Source organism: Piliocolobus tephrosceles, chromosome 19, assembly GCF_002776525.5.
Source record: "Piliocolobus tephrosceles isolate RC106 chromosome 19, ASM277652v3, whole genome shotgun sequence".
NCBI lineage: Eukaryota > Metazoa > Chordata > Mammalia > Primates > Cercopithecidae > Piliocolobus > Piliocolobus tephrosceles.
This window is the reverse complement of record NC_045452.1, coordinates 27,235,637-27,261,279: the sequence shown is the minus strand read 5'-3', so window position 1 is coordinate 27,261,279 and position 25,643 is coordinate 27,235,637. Positions and strand designations below refer to the sequence as shown.

The 25,643-nt window shown below is 42.1% G+C and overlaps 2 protein-coding genes across 15 annotated transcripts in view; one reads left to right on the top strand and one right to left on the bottom strand.

Moving 5' to 3' along the window:
* SMC1B (structural maintenance of chromosomes 1B) overlaps window positions 1-21,725 on the top strand; it is a 65,153-nt gene extending 43,428 nt beyond the window's left edge. The window contains exons 15-25 of one of the 2 annotated variants that reach the window (XM_023222255.2): window positions 103-209; window positions 2,781-2,922; window positions 4,148-4,293; window positions 6,257-6,410; window positions 7,435-7,533; window positions 11,402-11,558; window positions 12,355-12,509; window positions 13,887-14,038; window positions 16,305-16,374; window positions 20,223-20,333; window positions 21,130-21,725. In XM_023222255.2, the coding sequence (XP_023078023.1) occupies window positions 103-209; window positions 2,781-2,922; window positions 4,148-4,293; window positions 6,257-6,410; window positions 7,435-7,533; window positions 11,402-11,558; window positions 12,355-12,509; window positions 13,887-14,038; window positions 16,305-16,374; window positions 20,223-20,333; window positions 21,130-21,231 (1,395 nt within the window). In that variant the 3' untranslated portion in view covers window positions 21,232-21,725. The remainder of the gene's footprint in view (window positions 1-102; window positions 210-2,780; window positions 2,923-4,147; window positions 4,294-6,256; window positions 6,411-7,434; window positions 7,534-11,401; window positions 11,559-12,354; window positions 12,510-13,886; window positions 14,039-16,304; window positions 16,375-20,222; window positions 20,334-21,129) is intronic. The other variant, XM_023222256.2, reaches the window with a different exon arrangement.
* Window positions 21,726-23,820: 2,095 nt separating this feature from the next.
* The window catches only part of FAM118A (family with sequence similarity 118 member A), a 32,291-nt gene continuing 30,468 nt past the window's right edge, over window positions 23,821-25,643 (bottom strand). For 12 of the 13 annotated variants that reach the window (XM_023221817.1, XM_023221814.2, XM_023221821.2 and 9 more), the window contains one exon: window positions 23,821-25,373. In XM_023221817.1, coding sequence (XP_023077585.1) covers window positions 25,354-25,373 — 20 coding nt within the window. In that variant the 3' untranslated portion in view covers window positions 23,821-25,353. The remainder of the gene's footprint in view (window positions 25,374-25,643) is intronic. The other variant, XM_023221819.1, reaches the window with a different exon arrangement.

The window sequence follows — 25,643 nt, the reverse complement described above, 5'->3', positions numbered from 1 at the left end:
AAAAAAAAAAAAAAAAAAAAAAAAAAAAAAAAAAAAAAAAAAAAAGATTATATATTTCTTAAAATTGCTTATTAAATCTATTTTTTAAAAATAATTTAAAAGGTAGAAGATGATATCTTCCAACACTTCTGTGAAGAAATTGGTGTGGAAAATATTCGTGAATTTGAGAACAAACGTGTTAAACAGCAACAAGAAATTGATCAAAAAAGGTATTTTTATAAAAAAAAAGGTATATGTCGGTAAGAAGCTTACATATTTATAAAAATAGTTATTATTTCATAATTTAGAGGAATTATGCCTGAGTTTCATTTCATCAAGAAACAGCTAAGCCGGGCACGATGGCTCACACCTGTAATCCCAGCAGTTTGGGAGGCCGAGGCAGGCGGATCACGAGGTCAGATGATCGAGACCATCCTGGCTAACAAAAAATCAGCTGGGTGTGGTGGTGGGCGCCTGTAGTCCCAGCTACTTGGGAGACTGAGGCAGCAGAATGGCGTGAACCTGGGAGGCGGAGCTTGCAGTGAGCCAAGATCATGCCACTGCATGCCAGTGCGAGCAACAGAGCGAGACTCCATCTCAAAAAAAAAAGAAAGGAGAAGAGATCCTACAAGATGTTAGCAAGTTGAAGAGATGAGAAAGAATCATTAAAAGAGCAGCTAGTCAGGGGAAAGGAAAGCCAGGGTAATGTGACGCCCTAAAGCCAAGTGAAGAAGTGTTTCACTTCTACATCGTCTGTATGTTTGCCTCCTGCGGCACAAATAAATTTCTTAACCTCTCCTCCAGGCAGTGTGGTCACGGATGAAGAGCAGGGATTTCGTTGTCCCTCTGTCTGAGTGTGTCATCCCTGGCTCTACCACTAAGCGGGTAGCCTTGGGCAAGTTGCTTAACTCTCTGTTCCTTGATCTTCTCATCTGTTAAATAAAGATGATAGTATTACTGACCTAGTAGAGTTTTACAACTTGTAAGTTAATTAATGTAAAAATTTTTATAACAGTGTCAGGTATATAGTAACCTCTCATTAAATAGTTTTTAATGTTTTAATTGTTATAGTTGTTTTTGTATTAGCAGTATCTAGCACAGTATCTGTTAGTACTTAATGTTTCTTGAACAACTGATTCTGTTAGTAGGGTGTGTAGAGGTACTTAATGTTTCTTGAACAACTGATTCTGTTAGCAGGGTGTGTAGAGGGGTAGGAGGAGCATGGAGGGATGAGCTACAGTTGACAATGGAATTCTTTATGAAGAGTTTATGAAGCTGGCACAGTAGAAGTGAAAGTTCCCAAGTTTGGTGTTTATATAAGAATAGTTATTTGGGCCGGGCGCGGTGGCTCACGCCTGTAATTCCAGCACTTTGGGAGGCAGAGGCAGGTGGCTCACTTGAGGTCAGGAGTCGAGACCAGCCTGGCCAACAAGGCGAAACCCTGTCTCTACTAAAAATACAAAAATAAGCTGGGCACGGTAGTACACACCTGTAATCCCAGCTACTAGGAAGGCTGAGGCAGGAGAATTGCTTGAACCCAGGGAGCAGAGGTTGCAGTGAGCTGAGATCGCGTCACTGCACTCCAGACTGAGCAACAGAGCGAGACTCAGTCTCAAAAAAAAAATTATTATTATTTGAAAAGACTAAATAATAAGAATAACACATAAATTATAATTTAAAGAAAAAGAGGGGAGGAAATCTGTAGATTATAAAAGATTTAAGAAACATATCCATATGCAATGTGTGGATACTGATTCAAACAACCAATTTTTCTTTTTTTTTTTTTTTGAAGAAATTTTTTTGTATTTGTTTTCGTTTTTGTTTTTTTGAAATGGAGACTCGCTTTGTCACCCAGGCTGGAGTACAGTGGCGTGATCTCAACTCACTGCAACCTCCACCTCCCGGGTTCAAGCAGTTCCTACTGCCTCAGCTTCCTGAGTAGCTGGGACTGCAGGCACACACCATCAAGCCTGGCTAATTGTTGTATTTTTAGTACAGGTGGGGTTTCACCATGTTGGCCAGGCTGATCTCGAACTCATGATCTCAAGTGATCTGCCACCTTGGCCTACCAAAGTGCTGGGATTACAGGCATGAGCCACTGCACCCAGACTAAAAAAATTTTTAGGCCGGGCGCGGTGGCTCAAGCCTGTAATGCCAGCACTTTGGGAGGCCGAGACGGGCGGATCACGAGGTCAGCAGATCGAGACCATCCTGGCGAACACGGTGAAACCCCGTCTCTACTAAAAAATACAAAAAACTAGCCAGGCAAGATGGCGGGTGCCTGTAGTCCCAGCTACTCGGGAGGCTGAGGCAGGAGAATGGCGTGAACCCGGGAGGCGGAGCTTGCAGTGAGCTGAGATCTGGCCACTGCACTCCAGCCTGGGCGACAGAGTGAGACTCCGCCTCAAAAAAAAAAAAAAAAAAAATTTTTTTAAAAAGGAAATTTGGCAGTGACAGCAATTTGATATTAATGAATTATATTTTAGCCATAATACTTTATGGTTATGAGTTAAAAGTCATTTCACTTCCAGAGATACGTACACAAATATTTACAGATGAAATTACATCACGTCTAGAACTTGCTTCAAATAAGCCAGTGGTAAGAGGGGCAATTAGTGGAGTTATAGATGAAACAAGAATGAGCATGAATTGATCATTATTAAGTTGGGTGACAGCTACTTGGGGGTTCATTATAGTATTCCTTTTATTTTTATATTTGTTTGAAATTTCCCATAAGAAAAAGTTAAGAAGGAATCAAAGTTTTCTGTTTACACTTGTAACGCTTGACTTTATTATACTAGATTAGAATTTGAAAAACAAAAAACTCGGCTTAATATTCAACTTGAGTATAGTCGCAATCAGCTTAAGAAGAAACTGAATAAGATGAACACATTAAAAGAAACTATCCAGAAAGGTAGTGAAGATATTGATCACCTAAAGAAGGTAATTAATAATGGGTGGCTGAAGTGCCTCTTCATTGAAATTATGACTTCCTTCATGTAGTAAACCTTTTGTGATCTCCTGAAGGGTCCTGTTAGTGATCGAAGGGGTTGGGGACAGATTTAAGAAATACTTAGGCCGGGCGCGGTGGCTCAAGCCTGTAATCCCAGCACTTTGGGAGGCCGAGACGGGCGGATCACGAGGTCAGGAGATCGAGACCGTCCTGGCTAACATGGTGAAACCCTGTCTCTACTAAAAAATACAAAAAAAACTAGCCAGGCGAGGTGGCGGGCGCCTGTAGTCCCAGCTACTTGGGAGACTGAGGCAGGAGAGTGGCGTAAACTCGGGAGGCGGAGCTTGCAGTGAGCTGAGATCCGGCCACTGCACTCCAGCCTGGGTGACAGAGCAAGACTTCGTCTCAAAAAAAAAAAAAAGAAATACTTAAAGTAAAATCAGCAGAGCTTTATGAATTACTGGATGTCAGCATGGGAGGAAGGGCAAGGGGGTGCCACAGATGACTCATTAGTTCTAACTTGGGTGATTGGTGAATGAGAGCAGCAGGTTAAGGAGAGAAAATTCTGAACCTGTGGAGCTTGAGTTGCCTATGTAATGTCTAGATGGCAATTTCCAGCAGGCTGTTAAAGAGTAGATAATGGGAGAGGTCTAGGCTGAAGATACAGATTTAGGAGTTGCTGGTTTATGGGAGTAAACTGAAACCACATGAGAATGGTTGAGACGCCCTAGCAGGGAGGTAGGCAGTGAAGAGGCAGTGAAGAGACGCCCTAGCAGGGAGGTAGGATCAGCAATGGGATCTGGAAGGTGGTCACTTAGCTTATGAGGAGAGCCAGAAGAGGTGGTATCACAGAAGCCCCAGAGTTTCAGGAAGGAGGAAATGATCTGAAAAATGTTTAATTCCCAATTAGAGATCATGATAGCAAAAACACTCTGATTGGAGAGTGGGAACAGAAGTCAGATGGCAGTGAGCTGAGGAATGAATCCAAAATGAAGGATAAAAAACAATAGCAAAATGAAGGACAAAGGCAGGTAATGATCACCAGTTTCTAGAAAGTATAGAATGTGAGTCATAGTCTATGATGGAGGGTCAAGTAGCACAGAGGGTGAGAAGGTTCATCTCAGGATAACTGGTTTGGTGTTATTGATAAGATCATAGAATTACCTTATTAATATAAAAGATGGTAAATCTACAATACAGATCCTCTCTGTTCAGGCTGAAGAAAACTGTCTGCAGATAGTGAATGAACTCATGGCAAAGCAGCAGCAACTTAAAGACATACGTGTCACTCAGAACTCCAATGCCGAGAAAGTTCAAACTCAAATTGAAGAGGAACGGAAGAAGTTTCTGGCTGTTGATAGGTAATTAAGACTTCATCAGTTTGAAAGACCTAGTCAGTTTTAAACATGGACACCAACTATCTGAAATATACTAAATGGGTTGCATTTGAATATGTGCCCTTTGTTGCTCTTAGTCTCACATCACACCCTTCAGACATTCTAATTTTTTTCAAACATTCTAAACCAGGAGAGGTCGTTAATTGTTTAGAGCAAATGATGTTTTGTTTTTTCTTCAGACAGAGTCTCCCTTTGTTGCCCAGGCTGGAGCACAGTGGCATGATCTTAGCTTACTGCAACCTTTGCCTCCCAGGTTCAAGTGATTCTCCTACCTCAGTCTCCCAAGTAGCTGGGACTACAGGAGCACACCACCACGCCCGGCTAGTGTGTGTGTGTGTGTGTGTGTGTGTGTGTGTGTGTGTGTGTGTGTATGTTTTTCTTTTGTAGTAGAGACTGGGTTTTACTATGTTGGCCAGGCTGGTCTCGAACTCCTGATCTTAAGTGATCTGCTCGCCTCAGCCTCCCAAAGTGCTGGGATTACAGGCATGAGCCACTGTTCCTGGTGTAGAGCAAATAGTTATTTTTGTTAGATGAAAACATGAACCTGTTTAGAGTCCCTTACCCTAATTCTACCTTGACATTTCTGTCTTCCTGTTGTACAGAGATTCCCTCTAGTCTGTGCAAGATAGCGTAGAGAGTAAGGAGATAGAATTTGGAGCCACAACTTCTGGTTTCATATCCCAGCTCTGCTGTTTACATATGATATCTTAATTTCCTCATCGGTAATAGATAGTAATAGTGCCTACCTCACAGAATCGCTGTAAGTATTACATATGTTAATATTCATACGCACTTAGAGTGCCATTGCACTCCAGCCTGGGCAACAAAAGTGAAATTCTGTCTCAAAAAAAAAAAAGTACCTATGCCAGGTACTTAGACCAGTACCTGGCACAAGATTAGCTTGTGTGTTTGCCATGATGATGGCAACGACACTTTGAATTGACTGGCCTATACCAAAATGACACTTGCTTTCCTGTCATGCATCATGATTTACACAACTATGAGTGATTAGACGAAATTAATTCTCTGTTTTTGCTCAGCCTTTTGGCATTTCATAATTTTTCTCACTGTTTGAAGACCTTTAGTGTTTCAAGATACAGCCAGAAAGTTCTAAGATTTTGGAGTGGAATTAAAGTCTGTTTACTCTTGTTTTTTAAAAACTCTTGTATTTTGTGTAAATAGAACACATTCCCTTTTTTTTTTTAAGAGATGAGGTCTCATTATGTTGGTCTTCAACTTCTGGGCTCAAATGATACTCTTCCCTTGGCCTTCCAAAGTGCTGGATTACAGGCGTGAGCCACCACACTCAGCCCAAACAGAATACTTTCTTTTCCCTTCATATTCTTGAAAAACACATAGTTCTTACTTTCTTCTTTTTTTTTTTTTTTTTCCATTTTCTTTTGGTCCTCTTTCCAGTTCTTTTAAAAATTCCATATAATTTCGATTAGTAAAACCCAAGCCCTTATTTTCAGATAGAAGGCATTACTACAGTAGTGGGAGTGGTAGTATAGAAACCAGATTATTAAGTGTATATGACTTACCTGGCAACAGATTTCTTTTGCTAAGAGATTTATTTATCTTGGTTTGAGATCTAAAATGTGGAGCTTATATTTGAGTGAGAATTGCAGCTTGAAACATTGCTCAGATTTAAAAATAAAGTAACTAGGAAAGCACTGTCTTTGGTAATCTTGATTAAATCAGTAACATGTATTAGTGGAAAATGCTCCCTTAGATTAACTGAGTATATTCATGACCTTTCTCAGGAGTGTTAACAATTAAATTACAAGCATCAGTGAGAGGATTCTAGAACTTACAGCACTCACAGGAATAATCTTTTTTTCATATAAGTTTATAGCATACATTTTTCTTCCTTGGTGCAGTGTTATATAATGAGTAACATTACTTTTTCATATCGGTGTAATTACAGGGAAGTGGGGAAGTTGCAAAAAGAAGTTGTAATTACTCAAACTTCTCTGGAACAGAAACGATTAGAGAAGCATAACTTGCTGCTTGATTGCAAAGTGCAAGACATTGAGATAATCCTTTTGTTCGGGTCACTGGATGACATCATTGAAGTGGAGGTATTCTAGCAAATGACTGTAAAATATGTGCCATTGTGTGGAACTTCATGCATTGCCCTTTGCTTATTCTTTCTCTTGTTCTGTAGCCCCTTTAGGGATGGTGAAGACATCTCCTAGGAGGGAAAAAGGGCAAAATGACTGTCATCTCAGAGGACGAGGGCCACAGGATGAACCCATGTTTCTTACCTACATATTAGATACCCAAGAGAAATCAGAGAATTAAAGTTGTTGGAGTTAAGAATGTTTTTGCACAATGAGCCACAGGCAGTAAGCAGATCATCTGCCGCTTGGGCAGTTCCCTGGACTCTCATAACATTTTACATCATGTGGAGGGGGTGGTTCTTGCTCTGCACCTTCTCCAACAGTTGTATGGAGGTCCTTCTCAGAAGAAACATGCCCTACTGAGTATCTCTAGGTGGTGAGGGAAAAGGAAGAGGCAAGAATGGACACCAAAGAAATCACAAGATAAAACCAAGCCTCACTAACATTTCCCTGTTGGCCTTTTTTCTTTCTTTTTCACCACATTTGGATTGTACAGGACACTTTAGATTGGCTGGAAGTACAGTCATTCCTTGGTATCCACAGGGATAGTTCCAGGATCCCCCATGTATACCAAAATCTAAGGATGCTGAAGTCTTTTACCTAAAATGGCATAGTGTTGGTATATAACCTATGCACATCCTCCCATATACATGCATGCCTCATTTTATTGTGCGTCACAGATATTGCAGGGTTTTTTGTTTTTGTTTTTGTTTTACATATTGAAGGTTTGTGGTAACCCCATGTTGTGAAAGTCTGTTCATACCGTTTTTCCAACAGCATCTGCTCACTTTTCTGGGTCTCTGTGTGACATTTTGATAACTCTAAATCTTTCAAACTTTTTTATTATTATATATCTGTTAAGGTGATCTGTGATAAGGGATCTTTGATGTTACTATTGTAATTGTTTTTGGAATGCCATGAACCACTCCCATGTAAGACAACAAACTTAATCAACAAATGTATGTGTTCACGTATTTTTCAGATGGGAACTGAAGCAGAAAGTACCCAGGCCACAATCGATATCTATGAAAAAGAAGAAGCCTTCAAAGTAGACTACAGCTCTCTAAATGAGGATTTGAAGGTAATGGAAAGCTTTCTGTTGTTTATCACTCACAGTAATATGGAATATTTAAATATTACAGAATCATTTTTGGAAGATAGAATTGAGATTTTTTTAAAAAAAGATTTCCTAATGGTTTTGAAAGAAATATACAAAGGAAAAACAGTATAATCGTGAAACTTCTGACACCAAATTGTGGGTCTCACCCACACCAAGCAGTTCTCTAATTCTTTGAATACCAAGTGGGTATTCTGCAATCCAGTTCAATTCTGACAGTGTCTACCTGCAGTTAGCATCAGATCCCACAAGGTCATGGCTCAGTCCCACAAGACTGGCCACTCTTCAGATGCCAATCACAAGTCCAGGCCTCCCAGTCTCATGGCCAGTTGGCTGTAAATCAGGAGTTTCCACAAGCCCTTCCACAGATTTGATAATTTGCTAGAATGGCTCATAGAACTCAGGGGAATACTTCATTTACATTAACCAGTTCATTTTTAAAGGCTACAATTCATGGAACAGCCAAATGGACGAGATACATAGGACTAGGTATGAGAAAGCATCCATGCCCTATCTCATGCCTTCTCCAGGCTTGTCACCCTCCCAGCATCTCTTGTGTGGTCACCAACCTGGAAGCTCTTCACAACCTACTGTTTAGGGATTCTTATGGGAGCTTCATTACATACATGATTAATAAATCATGGGCAATTGGTGATCCAGACTCAATCTTCAGCCTTTCTCCCCCACCTCCTTAGAGAAGAGGGGCTGAAGGTTCCAGCCCTCCAGTCACCTGGTTGGTTCCCCTTGCAATGGTCCCCATCTTCCAACAGTCAGCTCATTAGGTATGATTGAAAGGGGCTTATCATGGATAATAAAAGATGCCCCTCTCACTCCTACCACTCAGGAAATTGCAAATGTTTTAGGTATACTGTGCCTAGAACTGGGATGAAAACCAAATATATATTTATTGTATCATGTTATCACAAAATAGCAGTAAATATATTGGTTACTTTAAAAAATGTTTATGTCAGCATTTCTGACTGTGTTGTGTAGAACACTGGTATCATGACATGTCTAGCCAAAGAAGAAAAGTTTCTGTGGTTACTTTTTGAGAAAGTCTTTTCCCTTCTTGGGAAGGGAAGAGATTCACAATGGATATTAAAGTTTTTGAGAAGTCCTTCAATAAACAAAAGTAACCAACTACTTACTCCAGCATCCCAAATTTGCTCTGCTGGCATCCCACTGCAGCACCCTCAGTAGACACAGGCCTCTCTCAGGATTGTAAGTGATGGTGTGGCACACCCTTCACAGTTGCAGAGCACACAGCTGGACTCCAGCTTTAATTTAACTTAATTTCGTGCCTTTGAGCAGCTCTGGCTCTGTTTCCCAGTCATCCCTGTAGCCATACATGTCTTTGGGCGTTGGCTTCATTCTGAAGCTGCTTCTCTCCTGAAGGCAAAATGAGCGCAGCTATTCTTGGCTTTCCAGCCACACAGCTGCAACCTTCAGAGAAGAAAGAAGCTGTCTTTTGTAGTGGTACTAGTGAAAGGAAAATGAAAACTTGGACCCCAATTCACTATACCAAGAGAAAGAAATTAGGCTGAAAGCTGAGTCATGCAAAAAACTGCCTTTCCTTTTGTTCCTAAGCAGAGAGCTACATATAAAAAATTAAGTATCAGGCCAGGCGTGGTGGCTCACGCCTATAATCCCAGTACTTTGGGAGGCCAACGTAAGCAGGTCACCTGAAGTCAGGAGTTCAAGACTAGCCTGGCCAACATGACAAAACCCTGTCTCCACTAAAAAAAAAAAAAAAAAATTAGCCAGGCACAGTGGCATGTGCCTGTAATCCCAGCTACTCAGGAGGCTGAGGCAGGAGAATTGCTTGAGCCTGCAATGTGGAGGTTGCAGTGAGCCAAGATCGTGCCACTGCACTCCAGCCAGGGTGACAGAGAGAGACTCGGTTTCAAAAAAAAAAAATTAAGTATCTCCCCAGGTAGAGACTCCGTGGAGAGATATTTGTGGTTTTTCATCTTATGGTAAAGTGCTAATTTACTGAGCATGAGGTGAATACATAATTGACTGTTTCCTACCTACTTTTCTCTTGCAACATATGGATTCAGTGATGTGACCATATACTTCCTCTTGCTTCTGCCTGCTTTTCCCCTTTAAATATCAAAGCCCTCAAAATCATCTTTGGAGAAAGGCACAGACTTCTCTCTGGGGCATGTCCTTAACCTTGGTAAAATAAACTAAATTGACTGAGACCTATCTCAGATACTCTTTGGTTTACATGTTTTTCTAAAACTGAAGAAAGGTTTTACCTACAAAGCCCCAGCAATTGTCCCCTCATCACAGTTGCCTGAATGGGGTCACATATTCATTGCTGAACCAATCACTGTAGAGGGAGGAGGATGGTGAACTTTACTTTAAACCAAGCAGGCCCTGCCTCTAAGTCTAAGTACATGGGATCCAGGAGGGAGAAGTGGATCTACCTGGTCAAAAGCATGTGCTGCATTAAAAGAAAAAATGGAGGCCAGGCGCGGTGGCTCACGCCTATAATCCCAGCACTTTGGGAGGCCGAGGCGGGTGGATCACCTGAGGTTGGGAGTTCAAGACCAGCCTGACCAACATGGAGAAACCCTGTCTCTACTAAAAATACAAAAACAAATTAGCCAGGCATGGTGGCACATGCCTGTAATCCCAGCTACTCGGGAGGCTGAGGCAGGAGAATTGCTTGAACCCAGGAGGCGGAGGTTGCGGTGAGCTGAGATTGCGCCATTGCACTCCAGCCTGGGCAAAAAGAGCAAAACTCCGTCTCAAAAAAATAAAGAAAGAAAAAATGGAAACAGATGCTGAGTAACAATATCCACCACATCTTTTCAGTTCATATGCTGTTAATATATTTTGTTAGACTTTTTTGTTTTGTTTTTGAGACAGAGTCTTGCTTTGTTGCCCAGGCTGGAGTGCAGTGGCGCACTCTCGGCTTACTGCAACCTCCGCCCCCTGGGTTCAAGCAACTCTCTTGCCTCAGCCTCCGAGTAGCTGGGATTATAGGTGTCTGCTACCATGCCCGGCTAATTTTTGTATTTTTAGTAGAGATGAGGTTTCACCAAGTTGGTCAGGCTGATCTTGAACTCTTGACCTCAGGTGATCCACACACTTTGGCCTGCCAAAGTGCTGGGATTACAGGTATGAGCCATCATGCCCGGCCTACTTTTTGTACACTGATTGTATTTGTGGCAAAAAAAAAAAAGATTTTCTGGAAGGGCATGGCTACTTTTTCTCTTCATCACTCGTGCCAGGTTTAAGTGTTAACCTGTCTAGCTGGATTGGATCCCCTCTCCCTGCCCCGTAGTACCTATGTTTGCCCTGTCAGAAGTCTTTTCACCCCACTGTAAAAGCCGGTTTAAATCCCAGCTACTTGGGAGGCTGAAGTGGGAGGATTGCTTGAGGTCAGGAGCTCGAGACCAGCCTGAGCAACAGAGTGAGACCTGTCTCTTGGAAAAAATTTTTAATCCAGTTTATATGTCTGACTTCCCTGTGAGTCTTTAAAGGCAAAGACTGAATAGCTTCCATCATTGAATCCTCAGTGTAATACATAGTAGATTATGAATATTTTTAAATAAATGAAGGTGAAGTATAAATTGTTGCTTTTTAGCCAGATTAAAAAAATGAGCTGAAATGTGTTCCAAGAAAAGAGCACAGCCAATTCAGGAAGCTACAAGTATTGCAGCAGGACTGCACCTCCCGGGCTCAGAGAGGGCTTTGGGGAGAGAAGGAGTGGATGACAGGACCTGGGGGGTCCAGATGGTGAAGGGCCCCACACACACCCTACCTTGCTGGATGGAGAAGGCATGCCATGCCAGTCAGTGTTGTTCTTTGCCCATAATAGGCTCTACAGTCTGATCAAGAAATCGAGGCCCACCTTAGGCTCTTACTGCAGCAAGTAGCATCCCAGGAAGATATCTTACTGAAAACAGCAGCCCCAAACCTGCGAGCACTGGAGAACTTAAAGACTGTCAGAGACAAGTTTCAAGAATCCACAGATGGTAAAATTGAGTTTAGTCACTAACAAGATTATATTCACGGGTGTTTTGATTTCTGTAACATTTGCCAGCAATCTCCCTTCTGTTGTCCCTTTTTGTTGTAGATTTTTTCCTCTGTGGTCTTATATTAACGTGTGCTTTTAATACTGAATCATTCATTGTTTCCTTTTTGAAGTGTTTTGCTTTAATTTAAAACCAGGTTTATTGGTGATTTTAAAACACATATATTTTTTTCACACCAACAAAATTGACATAATAAATACTCTATCAGGCTGGGCGCGGTGGCTCACGTCTGTAATCCCAGCACTTTGGGAGGCTGAGGTGGGTGGATCACCTGAGGTCAGGAGTTCAAGACCAGCCTGGTCAACATGGTAAAACCCCGTGTCTACTAAATATACAAAAATTAACTGGGTGTGGTGGCACACGCCTGTAGTCCCAGCTACTCGGGAGGCTGAGGCAGGAGAATCACTTGAACCTGGGAGGTAGAGGCTGCAGTGAGCCGAGATCACACCACTGCACTTCAGCCTGAGCAACAGAGCAAGACTCCGTCTCTGAATGAATAAATAAATACCCTATCAGAACTTGTCAATATTATTTAGCAATTAGCCCTACTGGAAAAGAGACTCATCAATTCTAAGAGCTATTCTCTTGGAATTAATAGTAGTTTAGGTATTTTGAAGGTACCTTACTCAAGAGATCCAAACTCAAATCCAATTTTAAAAATATTTTATGCTTTACAGTTTAAGTAAAAGAACCTCCTCAGTGGTCTCTAAAATAAAGAACATTGATTCTCTCTTAGCTTTTGAGGCCAGCAGAAAGGAAGCCAGAATGTGTAGGCAGGAGTTTGAACAAGTGAAAAAAAGGAGATACGATCTTTTCACCCAGTGTTTTGAGCATGTCTCAGTCTCAATTGACCAAATCTACAAGAAGCTCTGCAGAAACAACAGCGCCCAAGTATGTATCTTTCATCCTCCAATACTAGTGGGAAATCTGTGTTACTGGTGGTGGGTTTTTTTTTTTTTTTTTTTTGGTGGGAAATAAATAACCGCTGCCACATTATTTGAGCAACTCACTCATGGGGCAAAGTCAGTTTATGAAGAGTGGTTATCTAATGACCTGCGTTGTAGATCCCGTTCACTCCACACTATTCAGTGTGGACAAGTCAAAACCTCTCTGGGTCTGTTTCTTCATCCGAAAAATGAATGGACTAAATCATTTGGTTTCCAAATTCTCTTTTAGTTCCAAAATTCTGTAGTCTGGTACTAATTTGATTTTATAGAACTGTTGGTTTCTGTGGTAAGTGTGGAATACTAGAGGATCCTGGGAAGATGGTTCATCTGTGGAGTTGACCAGAGTAACAAAAGAGAGGAAAAGAACTAAAGGCAGGGTTCAAATTCAGATATGACCCTTTTAATGATAACCACTCCCATTCCATTATCAATATCCATAGCAAATACTCGTGGAATTGAATGTGAAATAGAGATGTAGGTCGGGGGTTACGTACCTGTTCTGCTTTTGTTTTCTCATGTTCTTTTATGACTAAAAGGTGATCCTGGATCAGATATTTAGAACTTCAACTGAAAATAACTTATTTTCAGTAAAGTAAGACTAAAACCCATTAACTCCTTTTTTTTTTTTTTCCTTCTTTCTTCTTCTTCTTTTTTTTTTTTTTTTTTTGAGACAGAGTCCCCCTCTGTTGCCCAGGCTGGAGTGCAGTGGTGCGATCTCGGCTCACTGAAACCTATGCCTCCCGGGTTCAAGTGTCTCAGCCTCCCAAGTAGCTGGGATTACAGGCGCACACCAACAAGCCTGGCTAATGTTTGTATTTTTTGTAGAGACAGGGTTTCACCATGTTGGCCAGACTGGTCTCAAACTCCTGACCTCAAGTGATCCGCCTGCCTCAGTCTCCCAAAGTGCTGGGATAACAGGTGTGAGCCACCACACCTAACTCTTTGAGAACAAGATTCATCTCCGTATCTACAGTTCCTGGCCCATAATAGGTATTCAGTAAATGTTCGATGAATGTATCAGTGAGCGAATTGCATGAAGACTGTTTTGTAAGATGGTGGCATGTGCCTCTGAGGTTGGACTGGCAGTCTGGTGGAAAGGGCTGATCCCTGGATATGGTAGAGTGTTTTCCGTCTACCGCCTATCCAGACGACCCTGTTTTCTGTGATTACATGTAGAACTAAATACATTATTTATAGGCATTGGTAGTTTTTCATCAAAATTGAAGAAAAGCTAACCAATAGAGTATTTTGCAGTTAAACTCCAAGTTGAACTTTATCAGTTACTTTTCTGATATTGCTAAATAAACAACATGTGTTTCAGGCATTTCTTAGCCCAGAGAACCCTGAAGAACCTTACTTGGAGGGAATTAGTTATAACTGTGTGGCCCCAGGCAAACGGTTTATGCCAATGGACAATTTGTCAGGGGGAGAAAAGTGTGTGGCAGCCTTGGCTCTCCTGTTTGCCGTGCACAGGTAAGGTCACAAAAGCTATTCAGTTTTCATATAGGACAGAAGCCAAGGGGACCTTCCTACAGAAGACATATTAACTGTTGTCTTTATTAATATTTAGCAAATGGGATACAAAACTATCTTCTTCAGCCAGACAATTCAGATTATGTTTTAGGCCTACAACAATTTAGACTTTAGACAGCAAATCTAGGAGAGAATTCAGATTTTTAGTGGGTTTTGTTTTTTTGGAGACAGAGACTTGCTATGTTGCCTAGGCTAGGCTCAAACTCCCAGGTCAAGTGATCCTTCTGCCTCAGTCACCTGAGTAGCCAGGACCACAGGCACGTGCTACCATGCCAAGCTAGTTAGTGACAGATTTTTATTCAATTTCTGTTATTATCAATAGCTACTACTATTCCATTTTAGAAAGAAAAAATATTTGGAATGGCCAGAGGTGACATCAGGATTGAAAAAAATCCCAATTTGTGACTATTATTTTCTTAGTATTCAGAGATCTGCTACTTAGTAAAGAATGTTGAAGTATTTCTTCTATAAAAGTATTTAATCTCCTTATTTCCACTGATGGTGGTGGAACTGTTTCTTTGTAAAACAAATCAAGAAACAAAAAGTTATCTACAATTAAGGCAATTAGCCTCTTTCAACATTCAGAATATTAGATGAAGATCTAAAGTATAGATGCTGAACCTGGGCAACATAGTGAGACCCCGTGTCTACAGAAAATAGAAAAAAGTTAGCCAGATGTGGTGACACATGTCTGTAGTCCCAGCTACCCAGAGGCTGAGGTGGAAGGATTGCTGGAGCCCAGGAGTTCGAGGCTGCAATAAACTGTGATGACACCACTGCACGCTAGCCTAGGTGAAAGAACAAAACTCTGTCTCAAAAAATATACATATAATACAATCAGTAAAATATAGATGCTGCTGCTTCTCTATTTCCATGACCAGGAACAAAAACATACAAGAGTTTGACAACTTTTTACTGGTCTAGAAGGAAAAGGAATAGGCTGCCACAGGAAAGGAAAAGAGAAAACCATAGTAGCTGGAGGCCTGCTCTGAACAAGTCATCTGAGCAGAATCAGCCTAGGTGGCACCCACATCCATTTAGTCAACAGATACTTACTAGTTACTGTGTATCAGGTGCTGCTGCAGGCACTGGGGAGACAGCTGTGAACAAAACAAAATGCCTGCCTCGAAGATACTTCATTTTAGTTGGGGAAGGCAGATAATAAATAAGGTAAATTAGTACACTAATTATCCAATATAGAGAATATTAGAAAGTGACAAGTTCTGTAGAGAAAAAAAGCAGGGAATGGAGATGGTGAGTGGCAGGGAAGTGGTTAGCAATATTAAAGAGTCATCTGGGAAGGTCTGTTTCAGAAGGTAACATTTGAGCAAAGATTTGAAGGAATAAATGGAGCAGGTCATGTGGACAGCTAAGGGAAGAATGTTCTTAGACATCGGCAACAGCAAGTGCAAAAGGCTCCAAGGCCACAGTGAGCCTAGCATGGATGGAGAATAGACTGTGCAGCAGTGGCAGGCACAGGGCTGAGACTGGTCACAATGAAGGTGAAAGACAGCGATGGTGATTGGGCCAGGGTGAGAGGATACGGTTGTGCAGACGGAATTTGCTGACAGGTACGGGTGTGAAGGAAGAGATGTGAAGGGGATAGCTCTGTGGGTTTTGACCTAATCAACTAGAGTAATAAGAGCTGCCATTAACTGAGATGGAGAAAACCACAGGAGGGAATAGGTTTGGAGAGCAGGGGAGAAGTTTGCTTTGAGATGAGTTTGAGATATGTATTAGACACCCACATGGAATTGTAGAGAAAGTAGTTGGACATTTGAGGTGAGAATTCAGGAGACAAGTTAGAATTATTGGTAGAAGGGTGGGAGCCATCAGTATTTGGGTGGTATTTAAAACTCTGAGGCCAGATTTAATCACCAAGGGAGTTGAGTAGATAAACACAGAGATGAAGAGTTCTCAGCAGACTCTGCAGGGGCTTGAGGGGAAGTAGACTATGTCCCCGTACAAGTCACAGAGCAGTATTTCAAGGAGGAGGGAGTGACCAACCCCAAATACTCCTTGCATGGGTCACATACATGTGGACTGATAACTAAGCATTGGATTTAGTAACATAGAGGTCACCGAATACTTAGAAATATCCAAAAGAGTGTGTTTTATTTATTCTGAATACTGTTAATCTTTTCTTCCAAGTCTTTTGTAAAACAGATAGAAAATTGTAACTTACTTGATTGTAATTTTTTTCTAGTTTTCGTCCTGCCCCATTCTTTGTTTTAGATGAAGTGGATGCAGCCCTAGACAATACTAACATAGGCAAAGTAAGTTTCTGCTTTTCATTTTCAATAGATTGTCTACAATTCAAGGATCATGTGAGGCAAGCAATAGAAAATGCTCATTAAAAATCGGTCCCTGGGCTGGGCACAGTGGCTCACGCCTGTAATCCCAGCACTTTGGGAGGTCGAGGCAGGCGGATCACCTGAGGTCAGGAGTTCGAGACCAGCCTGACCAACATGGTGAAACCCCGTCTCTACTAAAAATACAAAAATTAGCCGGGTGTGGTGGTGCACGCCTATAATCCCAGCTACTCAGGAGGCTGAGGCAGGAGAATCGCTTGAACCCGGGAGGCGGCGGTTGCAGTGAGCCGAGATTGTGCCACTGCACTCCAGCCTGGGTAACAGAGTGAGACTCTGTCTCAAAAAAATAAATAAATAAAATAAAAAATCATTCCTTGTAGGCTGGGCTTGGTGGCTCATGCCTGTAATCCTAGCACTTTGGGAGGCCGAGGCGGGTGGATTGCTTGAGTCCAAGAGTTTGAGACCAGCCTGGGCAATATAAGGAGACCTTGTCCCTACAAAAAGTGTAAAAAAAAAAATGTTCTGAGCACGGTGGCACACATCTGTGGTCCCAGCTACTCAAGAGGCTGAGGTGGGAGGATCACCTGAGCCTGAGAGACAGACTGCAGTGAGCCGAGACCGTGCCACTGCACTGCAGAAAAAAGAAAAACAAACAAACAAACAAACAAAATTCGTCCTTTTAAAATCTAAGATAAATATCTGAAACAAGTTGATTCAGGGTAGTTTTCATTAAAAGCTTAGGGGACCTTCCAGAGTTGATGGGACAGTCAACGTGGGGGTCAAACGAGGATCACTGTACGTGACCAACAGTGTCACTGCTGGCACGACAGGTTTCTCACCAAATCTAGATACTGGGAGTTAGAGAACCCCTAATAGGCCCTGTGGCAGGGCCTTGTTAAGTCTCCACTTACAAAGTCCAAGAGTACCATCTCTAAATAAATTCCAAAAGAATTAAAGTTTAAAATCCTACCTTCCCATTTTAAAAAAAATTTTAATCTATTTATTTATTTTGAGACCAGGTTATGAGACTGGCTAATTTTTGTGTTTTTGTTAGAAATGGGGTTTCACCATGTTGCCAAGGCTGGTATCAAACTCTTGGGCTCAAGGGATCTACCCGTTTCAACCTCCCAAAGCAATGGGATTACAGGTGTCAGCCACCACGCCAGCCCTACCCCGCAGTTCTATCAAAATGTATCCAGCAATTGACTGTACTTGAGCATGATCCTGTTTTCAGTCTTTGAGAGAATGAGAGAACTAAGGAACAGTTTCACACTTAGGAGTGAAACTTTAGTCAGCACTCAAGGATCAGTGGGTAGATACTCAGAGCGCACCTAAAAGAGCTGGGCTCTCAGCCCACACATCTTGATGGTGACTAGATTGAATTTTGGACATGAGAGTGAGGTCTGCTATGGAACATGAACAAAGGATGGAGGCAAATCCTGGCAGTGCCTGACACTGCCCAGGGGAAGGGTAGCATCGGCCTGCAGAGTTCCCGGTATCATGGTTCTGCCACTGGAGCCGTTCATTCTTGGAGATGGGTGAATCAGAGTCTCCTGGTTCTGATTCCAGGCCCATTCATCTTCTAGAAATGACCAGGCTTTGTATTATCGGCTGCTTACAAGGTGGCTGCTCTGGTCATGCTGACATATGTATTTCTCATCATTTTTTTAGAAATTGGCATTCTGGGACAGGCGCGGTGGCTCATGCCTGTAATCCCAACACTTTGGGAGGCCGAGGCGGGAGGATCACTTGAGTTCAGGAGTTCAAGACCAGCCTGGGCAACATAGTGAGACCTTGCCTCTATTATAAAGAAATTTAAAAAGAAAAAAATAATAAATTGCATTTCGGGTTTATAACCTGGTCTTGTGAGTGATGTTAAGGAGCCCAAGCCTGAGAGATGTTTGCAGCCTCGGGGTACTGCCCAGCAGATTCTGCACCTCTGAAGCTGACCTCCTTGATTTCTTACTCTGTTGAGTCTCACATGAATTGCCTGGGTAGCTGCAACCTGAGGTACCCTCTGATGGCGTGAATGTTCTTTGAGCATTTCTCAAGTTGTATTCATCTGAGAAAATCTCTTGAAGGCCCTGCATTTTTAACATGGCACAGGATACACAAGAATATCACATCAACTCCATACCCCCAAAAAGTCTCTGCCAGAAACTTCATGGTAGCTGGGGAAAGAAAACATAGGAACAGAAGAACATCTTGAGTTGTCTCTTGAATGCCAGCGAGTGTGCATCAAATGACTGGACTCCATGGCTGACTCATTTGGCAGAAATCTCCCCTTAGGAGGATAATTTTGGCACTTTATATCCCACATTCTGTGAGGGGAAATCTTGTGGCTATCTTTTCTTGGCTGCATTTAAGGTATCTATGTTTGAGGAAAAATTAGATGTTTGCATTGGTGGCATCTCCAGGTACTAGGTCTTACTGAAGACTCTTATTAGTACCCATCCTATGTACTAAAACCTCTGAATTGCATTATCCCTTTGAGATGTATCTTTCTGACATTCCGTTGCTGAATTGAGTATGAGCAGTTATGTAGCATGAGGAACTATGAAGCACCTTCACTCCCTCTTGTGATCAGGGCACCCAACATTTACAACAGGTAACTCTGCAGGAAAAATGCATGCCCTGCATCTTCGCATCCTGTCTCCCCTTCTTTTCCTATTATGGGCCTAAGACCTTTGTTCAGCCCTGTCATAGTGGCTACTACCATTGCCTCTCATACTGGAAGTTCCTTCTATGAATTCAGCCTCATAGAGCAGTTTCTTTCCTTACTCATTCCTCAATGGAAGCTGTCATTCCAATACTTCCAGAGCTTGTGTCCGCGGGATCTTTGGTGCACATGGAGAAGACCCATTCTAGGCCCTCAGCGAAATCCCAGGAGTTGGCAGTACCTTTGTTAAACTGTTGGTAGTTTTTCTTTCCTTGGGGTTTATCACTGTCCAAGTTCTGGATAGTTTGTTCACCAAGACTCATCTCTATTGAGTCCATTTTGCACTTCTCATTTCCTTGGAATTGAGCCTCCTTAAGGAAGCAGAGTTCACCTCTAACCAAATGACTTGATTATGGATTACAAATACATACATAATTGCCCTGTTTTTCCTTTCAGGCTTTGAGTTGGCAAAATAGGAAGATGGAAATTATTTTGGATTTTTGCTGCTGTTGTTGTTAGATGGAGTCTCTCACTCTGTCGCCCAGCCTGGAGTGCAGTGGCACAATCTCGGCTCACTGCAACCTCCACCTCCCGGGTTCAAAGTATTTTCCTGCCTCAGCCTCCTAAGTAGCTGAGATTACAGCCGCCTGCCACCATGCCTGCCTAACTTTTTGTATTTTTAATAGAGACAGGGTTCGCCATGTTGGCCAGGCTGGTTTTGAACTCCTGACCTCCAGTGATCCACCCGCCTTGGGTGGATCCCAAAGTGCTGGGATTACAGGCGTGAGCCACTGCGCCTGGCCTGGAGGTTGTAAGTGTAAATACCAGTCCTTTTTCACCCTCAAAAAATACTTCAAGTGGTAGTTTTTTTCTTGTTATAAAGGCTGATTACCTATTTACACCACAGCATCTTAAGTTGGAGCTTTATTCTTTAAAATGTTCTTAAAGTTTTAGATCATAGGTTTAATGAAGTTTATCTCATTTTAGAATCTATTTCCATTTCTGCAGTTGTTGAGGATTTATTGAATTATTGGAAAGGTGGGTAAGTCCTTGTCACCTAAACTGACCAGACTCAGAGACATGCAGAATTAGTGTCCCCAGAGCCCAGACAAGGCCTTTCCTTCCTAGTGAAATGTGTTTTTATTTCTTCCAGGTGTCAAGTTACATCAAAGAGCAAACTCAAGACCAGTTTCAGATGATAGTCATCTCCCTAAAAGAAGAGTTCTACTCCAGAGCCGACGCACTGATCGGCATCTATCCTGAGGTAAAGACAAACCAGAGGGGAGGAGCGTACCCACTGCCAACTTCCCCTAGGACCCTGACAGCCACCGGGCTTTCCTTTTATAATGAAAACTTCCAAATGGAGTCTAAGGCTGAAATGATTTTTTAGTCAAATAAGATTAAAAATAACTACTGGTGTTTTCCTAGACAATACATAGAGATTGAAGATATATTTTAAGTGAAAAAAGCAAATAGAAAATTGCAGAATAAGTAGTTTTGTTTTGTGAAATAATAGTCCATGTTAATTTACACTAACTGTTAACATTATACTTATTTCTGTAATGTTTCAGTGTTTTAACCAAAAACAAATGCACTATGGTAGAGCAAGGAACCATTTATCCTCCAAAAGTATCTGAGGACAAAACAAAGAAATACATTAGAAGTTTCAAGTTGTATAGTAACTTCTAAAATGTGAACACACCTTTCTCAAGCCATTGAAAATACTAATCTGAACTCATGGAGTAGAGCCACTAGTTCAGGTCATATGGTTTTGGACAGTTAGGATTTACTTCCTGAATTTTCCTTTAAGCAAAGGTAAAATTTTACCTTCCTGTGCCTACAGAATGTTAGGGGACCACCTGGAAATATAATGCATGAGTAATGGAAATTCTCCTACCAGATAACACCAAAAAAACCCACAACTGATGTAAATGCTGATATCTTTTTAGGTTGGAGAAGATTCCTTTTAAATGCAATTCTAGACTCACTAATGGCTCTTATTTTACTTTAACAATACTTTTTCCCTAATTAAGAGAACTTTTAACTGTCTTCTATTTTAGTACGATGACTGCATGTTCAGCCGAATTTTGACCCTAGATCTTCTTCAGTATCCAGACACTGAAGGCCAAGAAAGCAACAAGAGACACGGAGAGTCCCGCTAGGGGCAGCCCTGCAGCGGGCTCCCGATCACTGTTCACTTTCCACTCTAATACTCACACAGCTCCTCCACAGACGACTTCTGCAGCAAGCATGACCAGCATGGTGCACCCTGCAAGAGAAACCTTAGTTGCTGTAGCCAAAGAAGCTGTAGCTCACTTCAGTTGAGTGTTCAGACCCCTTTCTAGTTAGTAGGGAAAGTTTTCAGTGAGAGCTGATGTCAAATGAGTTTTTAAAAAACAAACAAAAGGTACAACTTTGTACTATTAATTCTAACTTCTATTTTGAAATAAGCTAGTCTGGTTAGAAAAATTTTGAATTCGGCTTCATCTTCACTCTGATCTTGCCTTGTACCCAAGTAATCTTGAAGGGAACTACTCTTTGGTTTTTAAACATACTAGTTATAAGATTGTTAATAAACTGTGGAACCCGGCTTTTGGGAAATGGTTTCAGAGAAACTATGTTAGTATTGAAAATATCAATAAAAAATGTTCTAATTCAGATATCGCCAATGTAGAATTTTAGAAGCCAAAAAATACTTTAATGGTGAAATTGAATTATATCTGTTTCAATGCAATCCGAATTCTTCTAAATAGAATTTCTGTTACGGAAATATTGAAGAATACAGAGTTTCTCAAGTGACAACTGACTTCTCCACTTACAAACGTTGTTACGTGCAGGAAAGCTGCACTTTCACCACTTCATTTCCACTTCAAAATGGAACAAGACAGGCTGGGCGTGGCAGCTCACACGCTGGTAATCCCAGCACTTTGGGAGGCTGAGGTGGGCAGATCACTTGAGCTCAGGAGTTCGAGACCAGCCTGGCCAATGTGAAACCCTGTCTCTACTAAAAATACAAAAATTAGCCAGGCATGATGGGGTGCGCCTGTAATCCCAACTACTTGGGAGGCTGAGGCAGGAGAATCGCTTGAACCCAGGAGGTGGAGGCTGCAGTGACCTGAGATTGCACCACTGTACTCCAGCCTGGGTGACTGACAGAGACTGTCTCAAAAAAAAAAAAGGAACAAGAAAATTCTGAGGTGGGCTTCCACTTTAGACTGCTTTGGGCCCAAGTGCTAACCAAGGAGTAGCCTCCTGAGTAAATGTATCCGTTTTAACAATACTGTTTCATGTGGTAACAGAATGCACTCTGTGAGGAAGAAATTAAATCTCAAAAAGATTTGGTTCCTTCCCTGAGGGGGACTTCCAGTACGGTGAGACAGCTGACCTCTATGACCTGCAGACAGCAGAAGCCACTCTATTTGTCCTTCTTTTTTGACACGGAGTCTCATTCTGTCGCCCAGGCTGCAGTGCAGTGGCACGATCTCTACTCACTGCAACCTCCACCTCGTGGGTTCAAGCAATTCTCCTGCCTCAGCCTCCCAAGTAGCTGGGACTACAGGCACCCGCCACCGTGCCCGGCTGATTTTTATATTTTTAGCAGAGACAGGGTTTCACCACATTGGCCAGGCTGGTCTCGAACTCCTGGCCTTAAGCGATCCCACCCGTCTCAGCCTCTCAAAGTGCTGGGATTACAGGCGTGAGCCGCCGCGCTTGGCTGTTCTCTTTCATAACTTTCACTTACAGACAGACTGTCAGTGATCCCACCAAATTCAGTCATTTCTGATATAACAGAGCATGCCCAGTAACCTAATTTAAAGTACATATTTAGGCTTTGTTGAGATAGTAAGGAGGTTCTTAGCAGGTACTTGTATAAATTTAAAATGTAACCATTTTATTTTTATTTATTTATTATTTTTTAGATGGAATTTCCCTGTCGACCAGGCTGGACTGCAGTGGTGCGATCTTGTTTCACTGCAACCTCTGCCTCCTTGGTTCAAGTGATTCTCCTGCGCCAGTCTCCCAAGTAGCTGGGATTACAGGCGCATGCCACCACGCCAGCTAATTTTTGGATTTTTAGTAGAGACCGGGTTTCACCATGTTGGCCAGGATGGTCTCTAACTCCTGGCCTCAAGTGATCTGCCCACCTCAGCCTGCCAAAGTGCTGGGATTACAGGTTTGAACTACCTGCCCTGCCTTAAAATGTAACCATTTTAAAATGTAATGGCTATTCTAGCTTGAGGCAGTAAACAGCAGGGCCAACTTTGTTGCCTCCTCATGTGATGTTTCTCACTGACTAAACTATACACAAGCAAGTGCACTATGCTGGAGTTGCCTCTAATCTATCAGTCGCATTGGAATAAACTTTACATTCTACAACGAGCATACAACAGAACCAACTAGATACATCCATTTGGTACAGCAACATGGCTGCGTCCTCCAGCAGAGAACACAAAGCTTTTCTTAAAATGGGCTGTAATGAGCTTTACATCCTACTGCATAGCATCTTCTATGCCTGTAATTCTGCTATACCCTGTGTCTGGCCAGCTCTCAGATTCAGATATTCCCTGACTGCACTTAGTAAATGACATTTAAAAAAATAATTTATAATGTTTGCTTTTTAAAACATTTAAACACATTCAAGTAATCATTTAGTTGATTTCACAGTTGGGTGGCAACTCAAGCTAAAAATTCTCACTAAATAACATTCTGGCAAGCCGTGGCATAACTAAAGAAACACTGAGCACACAGGGTTGAAGTTAAAATTTTATTTATGGCTGGAGTGGCATAAAAGATTTGTTTTCCATGCTTCAAAAAGAAAAAAAAAGTGTTCAGGGCTTATCTCCCTCCCTTTGCATCCTACCCTTCTGTTTCCTGTTCTTAACTTTCTCTGTACCTGTGGGAGTCATCAATGGGGAGTGTCACAGGGCTTGGCAAGAAATGTCACATTGAAGATAAGTGGCCTCAAACTGAAACCAAGCAGGGCTGTTTGTTTCCAAAGAGAGCCCCCCACTGTAGGGCCACTCATGAACCACCACAGAAGCAGCTGCCGCGTCACACAGAAGTTCCCCGGGCATCAGCAGCGCACCCAGCAGAGCTGTTTCATGTGGGTGAACTGAGAAGGTTTAAAGTGTTGCAGGCCCTTTTCAAGTTTTGCCTCCCTCACTCTCTGCAAACTCCCTTAATATGGGCCATAGAAGAGAATTTTAAGAGACAATAACAGACTTGCAAAGCCTGGAATTTATAATGTTTGAAACCTGGTCTTTCAAACTTGGGCTGTCCCGGTTGTCAGTGCCACAGTGGCCCTGCACAACGCTGGCCTGAACTTCTGCAAAGGGCCTCTGGCTCCTCCGATTTCACAGTTCTTAGCAATATCAGACCTGTGTTTCTTTGGAACAGAAGTTACTAAAACAACCTAATTCCAAAGAATCCCTTTGATCCAGTTGTTCTCCCTAAAAACATACCATTTTCACTAGCAGATTCATTCTTTACTATTTAACAGTGGAACAAACATACCTTTAAAATGCTTTCTATAGTAACATGTTTCCATAAACAAATTATAAGATGTGTTTATTTCGCTGGGCACAGTGGCTCATGCCTGTAATCCCAGCACTTTGGGAGGCTGAGGCGGGCGGATCACCTGAGGTCAAGAGTTCGAGACCAGCCTGGCCAACATGGTGAAACTCCCAACTCTACTAAAAATACAAATATTAGCCAGGCATGGTGGTAGACGCCTGTAATCCCAGCTATTCAGGAGGCTGAGGCAGGAGAATCACTTGAGCCCAGGAGGTGGAAGCTGCAGTGAGCTGAGATCGCACCACTGCACTCTGTCCTGGATGACAGTGAGACTCTGACTCAAAAAAAAAAAAAAAAAAAAAAGTGTCTATTTTGTATTTTCTCTTTGGCAACTACCGTTGCTTGGACAGTCTTTACTCTTCCCCTCTTATTACAAAAAATACCACCTTCACAAAAGAGAGCCTGTCAGATGGGAACGGGAACACCAGGTCCGCCCCTTCCCATGGATTCTGGCCTGAGGTAGCTGTCCATCAGTCCTTGCCAAGTCCACCTGAAGTGTGTCCGCGTCACCTCCTGCACAGTTCAACACACAGGGGAGCCCTCTCACCCAGCCTTGAGGGCCACACGTGTGCCCATGTGGCTCTCTTGGTGTATGTGAGGTTTCGCAATCAGAGATCCACGTGGAGTTCTCCATACACTCCTCTTCGTTTGGGCACTGTGGTTACAGAAGGCTGGTTTTCAAGTTGCAGGTTTTACTGGTTTTAAAGATTTCAAGACCCTCCAGCATCATCTGTTTAAATGAAAGAACAAAATGCCCAAGGGTTAAAGTCCAGCTAAAAGAAGTTATTTGCAATAGATTTCTATTTCAGAAACTGCTTTACAATTGTTCTTCTGTGCGGAAGACTTAGAAAACCCCTCCACAATGGAAACAGTAGCCTCTGTCTGGAAATGACCTTGTGTAAGTATCAATACCATCAGGGGATCAAGCAAGTGATGACAATTACATTTGCAACCATCTGTGGGAATCTCAATCCATGAAGATGGATGCTCTTTTATTTCT